At 55.5% G+C, this 12,190-nt stretch overlaps 1 protein-coding gene across 1 annotated transcript; it reads left to right on the top strand.

Moving 5' to 3' along the window:
• The first annotated feature begins 1,637 nt into the window (after positions 1–1,637).
• DUS3L (dihydrouridine synthase 3 like) lies at positions 1,638–10,459 on the top strand. The gene is made up of 13 exons (XM_074163781.1): positions 1,638–1,694; positions 2,302–2,614; positions 3,116–3,700; positions 4,356–4,397; positions 4,495–4,647; positions 4,744–4,860; positions 5,344–5,409; positions 5,496–5,606; positions 6,232–6,328; positions 6,926–7,001; positions 7,309–7,497; positions 7,586–7,714; positions 10,270–10,459. Exons 1-13 carry the CDS (start codon positions 1,648–1,650, stop codon positions 10,340–10,342), a joined length of 1,998 nt encoding a protein of 665 aa, XP_074019882.1. The 5' UTR covers positions 1,638–1,647; the 3' UTR covers positions 10,343–10,459.
• The last annotated feature ends 1,731 nt before the right edge of the window (positions 10,460–12,190 follow it).

The following is a 12,190-nucleotide window of genomic DNA, read 5'->3' as shown; positions in this document are numbered from 1 at the left end:
ACAAGGCTGTGCAGATGATGGAGTGTAACTGCAAAGGAAGGGATGCGAGTCTGAGGCGGGCAGGAAACCGCAGCCAGGAGATCTCCAAACACATCAGCACATGAGACATCAAGCCCCTTGCTACAAGATCTTTCTTGCTCAAGACCCACACACACCCAGAACAGGCTGAGAGTCTCACAGACAAGGCACTGGCTGTCTCTGGCATCCAGGGACCTGGTCTAGTGGGAGGTGTCTCTGCCCAGGGCAGGGGATTGGAACTGGATGATCTTCAAGGTCCCCTCCAACCCAAACCATTCTACGATTCTATGACTATGGACCAGGAGAAGCTGGTCTCCTGTGTCCCAAACACATGGGGAAGATGTGGCAGCTATAGGGGAGGGAGGAGAGGTCACTGAGTGCCATCTCGCCCCAAACACCCCACATGACATGTCACTTTGTTTTTCAGTCTGAACTTCCACCCACAGACCAAATACAAGGACAGACTTTGCTCTCTGGCCAGTCTCACGAGCACCAGCCCTTGCTCACTGCATTAGCAGTAATCTCATTAATGCAACCACCAGGAGTATGTGGCAGCACCAAGATCTGGAGTGAGTTTTGTGTTGGCTACAGCCCATGTCAGAGGCACAACCCCAGTCCCCAGAGACAAAGTGGCTCCTCCATCCGTCCTGCAGCCTGTCCACAGCAGGAGGAAGGCATGATGGCACGCAGCAAAGGAGGAGCAAAGACCAGTTCTTCCCGTGGGCCACCAGCAGTGGAAACACAAAGCCCTCTCGCTCCTCAGCTGGATCAAGCCTGAAAATGTTTCCAAAGGGCAATATGGAAAATCCTGTTACCAGAGCAGCCGCAACAGAATTCTGCCCATGGGACAGCTCTGAGGCAGATTTACAGCTCTGTGCAATGGGATATGGCCCATCCCCTCAGTTCAGGCCGAGCACCAAGCAACCAGGCCTTGCATTTACTGCTTAAAAAAAACAAACCCAAATGCCCACACCAAGTGCCCTGCATCTCTGCAGAGCTATATCTCCTCCAGCTGACAGCTATGAAGAGGCAGAAGAGCCAGACCCTCTCCCCCAAATCACAGAACCCCTCAGAGGTCATGAGATGGAGGCCTGTAGGTGTTTTCTTCCTGTCCCTCAAGCCATGATGATCCCTGCTCCCTGGGACAGCAGCTGGCATTAATCCCGGATCCCTCACAAGTCACCACCCCGAAGGTGCCCCAAAAATAGAAGCCCTGAAGAGCCACAACAGGGCACAACACCTCTCCCTGGTGGAAGGGCCACACACCCACCTCCCCTCCCCACTCGAGCAGCCCCTCACCAGGGACTGCCTGCCCCCACGGCCAGGCCCTGCCTCGGGGCCTCCCCCAGCAGACAGGCCCCGGGGCCTCCCCAGCAGACCCAGAGGGCTCAGAACCTCCCACAGCCGGACGAACACGGCACTCAGCGGCACTGCAACCCCTCACAGAGCCCAGCCGGCCACCGAATATAACCCAAGCAGCAGAACAACTACCCCGCCCCGAGCGGCCCGCCGCCGCTGCTATGAGGCGGCCTGTCCTCCGCCGGGCCTTTTATACCCGCCCCGCCAGGCTCGCGCCCCCCCGTCACGTGACCCGGCCCCGCCCCTCGCGTCATGCCCACGTGCGGCAGCATGGCGGCGGCGGTTGTGGCGGCCGGGGTGGCGCCGGTCCGTACCCGGTGAGTGCGGGCCCAGGGCTGCCCCGGCCCCGACCCCGACCCTGCCCCACCGGCCCCCCCGGTACGTGCCCGGCCCCCTCATAACTCCCCTCGGTACGTGCCCGCCCCCTCCATTACACCCCGGTACGTGCCAGGCCCCCCCATAATCACCCCTCCCCGTACGTGCCAGGCCCCCCATAAGTTCCCTGGTACGTGCTCGGCCCCTCCATATCCCCACTATGTGCCCGGCTCCCCCATAATCTCCCCGATACATGGTAAACCCCCCCCATAGCCCTCCGGTATGTGCCCACCCCACCCCCCCCCAACTCCCCTGGTACGTGCCAGGCTACCCCATAACCCCCCCAGTACATGCTTGGACCCCCCATAGTCCCCCTGGTGTGTGCCAGGCCCTTCCATAACTGCCCCCCCCCCATGTGCCTGGCCCCTTCATATCCACACTATGTGCCCAGTCCCCCCATAACCCTTCCTGGTACCTGCCAGGCTCCCCCATAACCCCCCCCAGGTACAGGCCTGGCCCCGCTGTGCCCCCGGCAGCCCCCTCTCCCCCATCTCCCTGTCACCTCACTCCCCCTGTCACTGGGCTGACACGGGTGCGGTGTCCCCACAGGTTCCTGGCCTCCAAGGAGCAGTTCCATGCCTACCTGCGGGCCCGGGGCGAGCCCAGCAGTGGGGGCGAGGAGAAGGAGAAGGAGGAGGAGAAGGTTGAGAAGAAGGAGGAGGATGGCAGCTGCCAGAGCGAGCCCCCTGCCAAACGGGTGAAGTCGGAGGAGCTTGGTCAGGATGGGGAAAACCGAGAGGATGCTGGAGCAGCGGAGAAGGAGCCTGCGGAGCGGAAGCGGGCACGGGGGCAGAACAAGAGCAGGCCGTGTATGAAACCCAACCACTACGAGCAGAGCAGGCTGTGCCCGTCAGTAACGCAGGTAGGGTTAACGCCCTGCTCCGTGCTGCTCTGGGGTGGGGGGTTTGGGACCCTGGTTGGCCCTTCCTGCTCCAGGGCTGCATTTATTTTTAAGTCTAGAGAAGCGCAGTGGAGATAGAGCCGCACCAGGGCAGAGTCCCAGCAGGGAGCGAGCAGGGGGCTGTGCTGGCAAAAGCACCTCCGCTGGCTGCCTGGGAGAGGGTGAAGCGAGATAAGCTGAGCGGGACAAGTAGAGTGTCACCTTCCCTGAAGCGGTAGTGCTAAACGTCCCCCAAAGTGGGTACATCACTGCCCGTCTGTGGCACGTTCCAGAAATCAGCTTCCTGCGAGCATTTCATGGGGCACCCAACGTCACCTGGGGAGCGACGGGTGCTCGGAGCGGTTCTGGCCCCTCTCTGGACCGGGGCGGACCCAGACTCACCTCGCTGTTCAGGAAGGTACAGCTGTGCCCAGGTGGGCGAGTGGAAGGCAGAGGATTTAACCTCCTTTTTCTTGTTCTAAGGGGTCTGCAGAGAAGTGCTACTTTGGCCCACGGTGCCGCTTCCTTCACGACGTCGGCGAGTACATGGCCACGAAGCCGGCTGACCTGGGGCACAGCTGTGTGCTCTTCGAAACCTTCGGCAAGTGCATTTACGGTGTCACTTGCCGCTTTGCCCAGGCCCACCTCGGGGACGGCTACCAGAACATCGTAAACACGGAGCTGGCCAAGCAGTGGGAAGGGAAGTCGCCGGTGAGGAACAACCTCTCCAAGGAGCTCCAGCACCAGCTACGCAAGAGGAAGTTTAGCTTCAAGAAGGCTGACCAGTACCTCCGTGGTCTGGCCAAGCCCCACGGTGATGGTGGGAAGGGAGGCAAAGCCACGGGATGTTCTACAGAGGAGCAAGAGGTGCCCAACTGCACAACACCCCAAGAGGAGCTGGGAGATGGCTCTGAATGTCCTGTGCTACCGGAGCAGGGAGAAGATCCCAAACCAGACGCCTTGCAGAGTCCCAGCCCCGCAGCTGCTGAGGACGCTTCCTCCGTGAAAACAGTGGGCCCGGTGACAGATGAGGACATTATAAAGCTGCGGTCCTGTGAGAAGAAGAAGGTGAGCAGTGAGAGTTTGGCTGAGGGCTGCCGTCTCTCGTGTCCCTCTCAAGTCGTGGGGATTGTGCTTGGGAAGACAGAAGAGGCATCTTAGCTGGGTGAGAGGACAGAGCTGCCTGGGGACCGTGTTACTGTCAGGAGGGGGGTAGGATGCAGGAAGGTGAGCTCTTGGAGTTGTCCTTGGAGGGGTGAGAACCAAGAGAAGCTGCAGCCCCTTGGATGTGAAGGAGAGCAGGGGCTGAGCTGTCGGTGAGGGTGGAAATGATCTCCAAGGAGAGCAGAGGCGGGGGTTGGTTGGTTTGTGCTCTGCACAGTGCTCTCCTGGGGTGAGAGCAGTGCCTCCTCCTCTCCTCATCTCCTCCACCCTTGCATCCGTTTGCCAGTCTTGCATCCCTCTGTGTCTGTAACTGCTTTGAGTTTTCTCCAAGCTGAGCAGTGAAAACAAATTGAGCAGTTCAAGTTTCTGGTTCTTTTATCCAAATGATACATTCTCTTGGAATAGTTAAGGTTCTCGAAGGAAAAACAGTGATTTTTCTGGGTTTCTCACTGAGTTTTACCCAGGGCAAGTGATACAATTGCTACTTGGAGTATCTTTCTGTTTAACCACCACTGCTTCAGCTCTGCTAACGTGCTTCTCCATCCTTGTTGTTTTCCAGTTGGACATCCAGGGCAAGCTCTACTTGGCTCCACTGACCACGGTAGGTAGATAATTCTCTCCTTTTGTCAAAGTTTGCCATTGCCACATTTGGAACAGAGCAAACCTCCTGCAAACCATCTCTCCATTGTCTCTTTCAGTGCGGTAACCTCCCTTTCCGAAGGATATGCAAGCGCTTCGGGGCGGACGTCACCTGTGGCGAGATGGCTGTGTGCACAAACCTGCTTCAGGGCCAGTCCTCCGAGTGGGCTCTCCTCAAACGGCATCATTCCGAAGATATTTTTGGGGTGCAGGTGGGTGCTATCATATTGATAACCAAAGAAATGATAACTCACTTCTGAGGAGAAAAGCTGTGTCTTGAATTCATGCAACCTGTCCCCCTCTGGCAGCTGGAGGGAGCGTTTCCAGACACAATGACCAAATGTGCAGAGCTCCTGAACCAGACAATTGAAGTGGACTTTGTAGACATCAATGTTGGGTGTCCCATTGACCTGGTCTACAAGAAGGTAAGGAGATGTTCTGCAGCACGTTCTCCTTCTGTCAATAGATGCTTGTCTTTTGCCTCATAGAATGGTTTGGGTTGGAAGGGACCTTAAAGATCATTGAGTTCCAACCCTCTGCCATAGGCAGGGACACCTCCCACCAGACCAGGTACTCCTGTTACCCGATCATCTCTTCATCTCCTGTTATCTGAGCAGCTCCTGCCAGTCTGATCCAGAGCTCCCAGTTCATTTATGGGCACTAGATCTCAGCAAGAAGGCAAATAAGCTGTTCAAAGAACAGGGAATGGTTCTCTTCCTGGCAGAATCATAGAAGTTGGGAGGGAAAAGGTCTGTGGAGGTTTTTTTGTTGAAGAGTCTCCTTTCTCCAAGTCTTGAGATGCTCCAAGTCTTACCGGCATTCCCTGAGCTGCTGTTGAGCAGCTCCAAGGAGGTTCTTCGCTATGCAAGGGGGCAAAAAGAGTTGACTCCACTACTTTTGTCTCCCAGGGAGGAGGTTGTGCTCTGATGACTCGCTCCAACAAGTTTGAGCAGATTGTCCGAGGGATGAACTCGGTGAGTGAGAGCATCTGCCGGCAGCGGGAGATGAATTCATGGAGCTGAGTCCTGCTCAGCCTGGCCTCGCTCTCCCGTTCCTGCAGGTGCTAGATGTCCCACTGACTGTGAAGATACGGACGGGGGTGCAAGAAAAGATTAATGTGGCTCATAAAATAATTCCCAAGATCCGGGAGTGGGGAGCATCCATGGTCACGGTAGGGGATCCTTCCTGGGCGTGTGGGATTGTTGGCTGGTGCCTGGGGAACTTTGCTTGCCTGTCAGCCTGGAACACGATGTGGGGGTGACCTTACCCTTCCCCACAGCTGAGCAGCTCTTCCAAACACCTTTGAGCAGCTGCGTACTACCTTTCAGTGTTTTCTGCTAATAACAGAGAAAAATTCAGATGCAGAGAGCATTTTCTTAGGTGCTCCTGAGCCTTGTATCCGTTACAAAGTGAGACGGTTCCTGCGGTGCTCGGGAACAGAGGTTTCAGCCAAATAAACCTCGTTAGAGCAGGGCCGGGGAAGCGATGGGACCGTCTCATTTGCATGGGGATGAGTAGTTCCTGCCCGCAGTGAATATTCCCTTTCACTGGGGACAGTCACTTCTTGCTGTGGCTTGCAAATAGCCGAAATGTCGCTCAGAAAACATCCAGCCCTTTCTTGGCTCGGCTGGCCACCTCCGCAGCCTACTCTGTTAGCCACTGGCTACGTCCAGAGGGATCCTTTACCCCAGCCTGGTGTTATTGCCTTTGCTGAAGCACGTTCCTCTGGTGCTTCCCTTCTGCCCTGTCTCCTCCGGGGCATTTGGTGAGGTATCTCTGTGACTTTCTTCCTCCAGCTTCACGGCCGGTCCAGGGAGCAGCGGTACACGAGGGGCGCTGACTGGGACTACATTGCAGAGTGTGCTAAAATCGCAAGCCCCATGCCTCTTTTTGGTAGGTGTTGCTGTTGTTTTGTCACGTGGGCTGAAAGCACCACATGTTTGATTCGAAATACCTTTAAAAAAGGGGAAAAAAACCAGGCTTCCAAGGACATTTAACCTGGGGGAGAGGTTGGAGCATCCCTGATGATGATGATGATGATGATGATGATGATGATGATAGGATGAGGTGAATTAACAGCGGCTCTCGTGCAGCCCAGCCCTGCCCGTGCGCTGGGGCCGGGCGGGATGAGCACTGAGCGGAGCAGGAGGGAAGGGACAGGCAGGACACAAATCACTTGGTTTTTAGCAGGTTCTTTTTTAGCAGGTTCTTTTTCCCTTGGGCACCGCGGCACAGACAGTCCCAGCTAAACGAGGGTAGGAGTTGAGAGTGGAGAAAAGGAGAGGAGAAGGCTCTCCTTTTCCTTGTAAGGGAAACATTAATCAGAAACATCCCTGGGAGTCTCTAAACACGAGTCTCGGAGCCTCTTTGGACAATCTAGCTTTTGGACCCTCTGTCCATTTTGAATTTTATCCCATGCCTGGATTAACTCATTTTGACTTGTCCTTGTGTATCCCTTTGACCTCTGCCTTCTCCTTTCCTTCTGGACAGGAAACGGTGATATTTTGTCTTACGAAGATGCTAATCGAGCCATGCAGACGGGCGTTTCGGGAATTATGATTGCGAGGCAAGTGCCTGTGTTTCCCCTTTGCTTCTGAGCTCTATTGGTGCCAGAGTAAAAAAGGAATTTAAAAAAAAAAACCTAAACAAACCCAAAACATGAGAAGTTTCCTCCTGGTGAAACTACTCTTTAAAACTTTGTAAAATCAGTTTGTGTCTGTGGGAACTAACAGCAGCTTCCTATTGAAATTGAAAAAAAATAATCAAAGCAGCATTGGCGGGGAAGTAGGTGCTGGAAAGTCTCTTAAATGAATCGGCATCTTCAGAAACATCAGTCATGGGAATAACAAAGCGCATTTCTTTCTTGGCTGCAGAGGGGCACTCATCAAACCGTGGCTTTTCACTGAAATTAAGGAGCAGAGACACTGGGATATCTCCTCCAGCGAGAGATTTGATATCCTCAAAGACTTCACCAACTACGGCCTTGAGCACTGGGGGTCGGACACTCAGGGAGTGGAGAAGACCAGGAAGTTCCTGCTGGAATGGCTCTCGTTCCTGTGCAGGTGACTCTCCCCAGCTGAGAGGTTCTTCACCGCAGCAAAGCTCTGTCATTTGAACAGTAGCACACGGTGCCGTTGCTTTTCCTTGCAGGTATATTCCAGTTGGCTTATTAGAACACCTACCTCAGAAAATTAACGAGCGGCCACCTTACTACATGGGGAGAGACTATCTGGAGACGCTGATGGCGAGCCAAAACGTGGATGATTGGATTAAAATAAGGTAATAAAGCATTGAATTTCATTTAAATCGCTAGGAAGGGACACCACGGAGCCCCACAAAGTTACTGTGCCCACGTGCAGCCTCCAGAGAGAGGGTGATGACGCTTTCCCATCAGTCAGAGAGGTTGTGAGGAAGCAGCAAGGGTGCTTTACTTCGAGGTTTTAGCTGAGCTTGAAGTTTAGGGCCCATAAAGACCGCTCTCAGTCCCTGTATGTGCTTCAGCAGGTCATCCAGTGCCCGCTGTCGATTGAGGATAGCTGACCTCTCTCTTGACATGCTCTTCATCCCAGGAGAGTCGCAGGAACCAGCAGAGGAGGGCGCAGCCATGGGATGTCTCAGGCTTCCAACATCAGACCCCTCCATGCTTGGCCCGTACAGGTGCCAAGCAGGAGGGCAGTCCCCCTCCCCTACTTAGGAGAAGTGAGCATTTTCCCCATTTTCATTATCTGATTTTTTGAGTTCATGCAACAAAGTGCAGGAAACTGTTTTTCGCCGCATCTACGAGTCCTCAGGCACTGGCTCGAAATGACTTTGCAAGCTCAAAGGCAGCTGAAACAAGAGCTGGAGGAGCCAGCTGCCGCTTCCCATCTCATGGAAACGGAGATTAGCAAAAATAGAGCACGGCTACGTCCTCTGGTTCTGCTAATCCTCATCTGTTCTGCTAGTACTGGGAACAGCTGCCTGAAACCACGTTACAAGTACATGGAGTTTTGATCAGAATTTTTAAATGCCATTTTTTCAAGCGGAACCTGCCCACATGAGGCTGCACAGAGCTTTGTAACCCCTGGGCTTTACAGTGCCGTGTAATAGACATTTAGAGCCGTAAGAACTCAGAATTTTGAACCAATTTAGAATCATAGAATTGTCCAGGTTGGAAGGGACCTTTCAGATCATCTAGTCCAACCATCAACCTAACTCTGGTAAAAAAACACCTCTAAACCATGTCTCTAAGCACCATGTCAACCCATCTTTTAAATACCTCCAGGGATGGTGACTCAACAACTTCCCTGGGCAGCCCATTTCAAGGCTTAATAACCCTTTCCGGGTAAAAATTTTTCCCAATATCCATCCTAAACCTCCCCTGGCACAACTTGAGGCCATTTCCTCTTGTCCCATCACCTGTTCCTTGGGAGAAGAGACCGACCCCCCCTGGCTACACCCTCCTTTCAGGGAGTTGGAGAGAGTGAGAAGGTCTCCCCTCAGCCTCCTTTTCTCCAGGCTGAACACCCCCAGCTCCCTCAGCCGCTCCTCACAAGACTTGTGCTCCAGACCCCTCACCAGCTCCGTTGCCCTTCTCTGGACCCTCAATGTCTTTTTTGTGGTAAGGGACCCAAAACTGGACACAGCACTCGAGGTTGGGGCCTCACCAGTGCCCAGTACAGGGGGACGATCACCTCCTGTGTCCTACTCACCACGCTGTTCCTGATCCAGGCCAGGATGCTGTTGGCCTTCTTGGCCACCTGGGCACACTGCTGGCTCGTGTTCAGCCCACAATCGACCAACACCTCCGGGTCCTTTTCTGCCAGGCAGCTCCAGTCACTCTGCCCCCAGCCTGTAGTGTTGCAGGGGGTTGGTGTGACCCAAGTGCAGGACCTGGCACTTGGCCTTGTTGAACCTCATCCCATTGGCCTTGGCCCATCCATCCAGCCTCTCCAGATCCCTCTGCAAAGCCTTTCTACCATCCAGCAGATCAACACTCCCCCCCAGCTTGGTGTCGTCTGCAAACTTACTGAGGGTGCTCTTAATCCCCTTGTCCAGATCATTGATAAAGCTCAGGTTTAGATTTAAGTTTATTATTAAAGCACATTTTAAGGAGACGCTAACCAGGAGCAGAGTTCTCTGACCACACTCCATTTCTGCTTTTGTGCCGTAGATTCAGGCTCTTGCTACGCCGTTCCGTGCCCTGCTGGGCTGCTCTCTCTCTGACATGTCTTATGGAAAGTTTGAGTGATGCTCAACCAGCATCCAGGAAATAAGTTAAGCCTCCTTGACTAAAATGAAAATTACTCAGCACTGAAAATACAATGTGTGGTCCAAAGTGTGAAATAGTTGAAGTCTTAAGCTGGGATAAATCCGATGGCAATACAACTGCCTTACATCATTTCAGGATCTGCCCTTAATGCTTTCTGGCACTAACAGGGGTCTGGCTCTGCACAAGCACAGTGAGAGGTGGGGAGGAGCTTCCCAGAGGCTCCTGGTGATTTGAGGCACACCATTGCCAGGGCTGAGGCTGGTGGTCAGGCCACCAAACTTGGGAACCCACTTTGGCATCAGTTTTGGGTGACTCCCCGGCAAGGGGACAGCAACGGGACTCCCCCGTGGGGAGGCTGCATCCTTCCAGTGCTGCGGTTCAGGGTTAAAGCTCAGCACCAGAGGCGGTTTTGTGCAGCAGCCCTGAATTTTCAGGAGGGTAGAGGCTTGGTTGGACACCTGTGACTGCAGTCACCGTCGCTGTAGAGCCACAAGGCCGTGCAACAGGGTACCGATGGCTCTTGTACTGACACTAACTTCTCCTTGGGTTCTTTGTTTTGCTTTCTTTTTGTTCTTTCTTCTAGTGAGCTGCTCCTGGGACCCGTACCGACCAACTTCACCTTCCTGCCTAAACACAAGGCAAATTCCTACCGATAGGGCTGAGGAGGCCCTTTCCCTGTGGCGTCGAGTCGAGGGGAGGCGTTAGGACGGTGCGTGTGGAGGAGCGGGGTTGTTCAGCTGCGCTCTGAAACGAAATAAAAGTTTTATGTTTTTAGAAGCGCCTTTGCCTTCACACCCCCAGAATCACTCCCTGCCACAAGATACGCAGCAGATGGTCCTCGCACGATCTTGCGGCCAGAGGTGCCTCGCTGACAGAGGCTAATTACTCTGTTTAATTAACAGGATACAGGGCGGGAGAGATCCTTGGCCTCTGGTTCACGGCAGGAGTTATCCCGACTCCCCCGCACCACACACTGTTCAAGTAGCGGGAGCGAGAGGTCTCTGCTCCTACTGGGATATCCTTGGTGGTGCCAGATCCTCCCCAGTAGGAGGAGGGGCTGTACTAACCCAGTCCCTGGGGTCCCGCAGAGCACAAACAGACCCAGCATCTCGTCATCCCATGTTGTGCAGAATCCAGGCCTTTTTTGGGAGCGTGCAGCGGCAGGTACCGTCTCCAGGTACCGTCTCCTCCCGGGTGTCACACACCCAGGAAAAGCGCAGCCCCCTACGAGGGGGACCCAGAGCTGGTTGTTTCCCCATCAGGAGACTAAAGGACCCGACGACAGAACTTGAGGGAGGGCTGGGGGGGAAGTGTGACACCGAGTGACACCGACCTTAACCTCGCACCCTCGAGGTCCTTTTTCCTGTCTCTGGTTCACTCCAGTCAACGCAGAAGCACAGCTGAGGGTCACAAAGGCATCTGTTGAGTGACACAAGGAGCCTGCGGCTTCACCTTGGTCCCCACACACCTCGGCTGAATCCACTTTTTCTTCCCCCCCCCCCCCAAAAATACTGTTTAAAGCAAAAAGCATTTGCACCCAACAGCCCCAGGGTAGGGGACAATAGGGGCCAGGGGCACCTAGACTCCCCCTTAGACCCTGCTCTCCCCAAAAAGAGCTGGGGAGGCTGCTAAGAGGGGTGGGGTGTTGCCACAGGGTACCCCAACATTCCATCCTGAGCGACCAAAGAGTCCTTAGCAGCGGAGAGACCGAGAGGACCGACGATGGCGCTGCCACCACTCTGGCTCCCACCGAACGGCCCCTGGGCCCCCACGGCGCCCCAGTCGCTTCAGACCTTTGTGCTCCCCCAAACCTTCTACCCCCAAGGTAGGGACCGACCCCGAACTGTACCCTCGCGACACTCTCGAGGGCAAGAGCGCAGGAGGTGACCGCGGCCATGGCTCCTGTCTCTCTTCCAGGCTCAGCCACCCTGCTTCGACTGCCCGGGCAGGAGCAGCCCTTCCCCGCAGCCTGGGCACCCCCGTGGGGGCAGCCCCATGGGCCCCACAGGCCCCACCACCAGGTATGGCCCCTACTGTCCCCTCTGCCACCTTCAGCCCCCAAGGACCCTGGTCACCTTCACCATCCCACCTCCCCTCTTTCCCCCCAGCAGTTTTGGCACGGGGAGGGGGAGGGTTCAGCAAGCCCGGCTGAGCGTCCCTGCACTCGTCTGCCCAGGAAACCCCATTTCCAGAGACTTGCCCAACCCCTGGGGGCCATCTCTCCCGTTTCCCCCCAAAAGCACGTCCCCTCCCCAGTTGCCAGTCCCGGCCCCCCCGGCACAGAAGCTCATCCCCGGGCAGCGCCCGGCCACCGGCTCCCCAGGGGCCTGGCCCACAGCCGGGATGGGGGCCATGGGGGCCGGCTCGGTGGGTGCCCTGGAGGCTGCCCCCGGCCCAGCACACCTCCCTTTCCCCCCCCAGGGCTGCAGAGGGTCCCCTGCGGATGCTGCTTCAGTCCCCGCTTCTTCCCTGTCGGATGGACCATCCAGCCTCCGCCGGCCACC

The sequence above is a fragment of the Numenius arquata genome, chromosome 25, assembly GCF_964106895.1.
Source record: "Numenius arquata chromosome 25, bNumArq3.hap1.1, whole genome shotgun sequence".
NCBI classification, from domain to species: domain Eukaryota; kingdom Metazoa; phylum Chordata; class Aves; order Charadriiformes; family Scolopacidae; genus Numenius; species Numenius arquata.
This window is presented reverse-complemented; position numbering and strand designations above follow the sequence as displayed.

Coding starts and splice junctions, on each gene's coding strand:
- DUS3L (XM_074163781.1), top strand. CDS start 1,648: ATGGCGGCGGCGGTTGTGGCGGCCGGGGTGGCGCCGGTCCGTACCCG. Junction 1,695..2,301: donor GTGGCGCCGGTCCGTACCCG/GTGAGTGCGGGC, acceptor GTGTCCCCACAG/GTTCCTGGCCTCCAAGGAGC. Junction 5,410..5,495: donor TTGTCCGAGGGATGAACTCG/GTGAGTGAGAGC, acceptor CCGTTCCTGCAG/GTGCTAGATGTCCCACTGAC.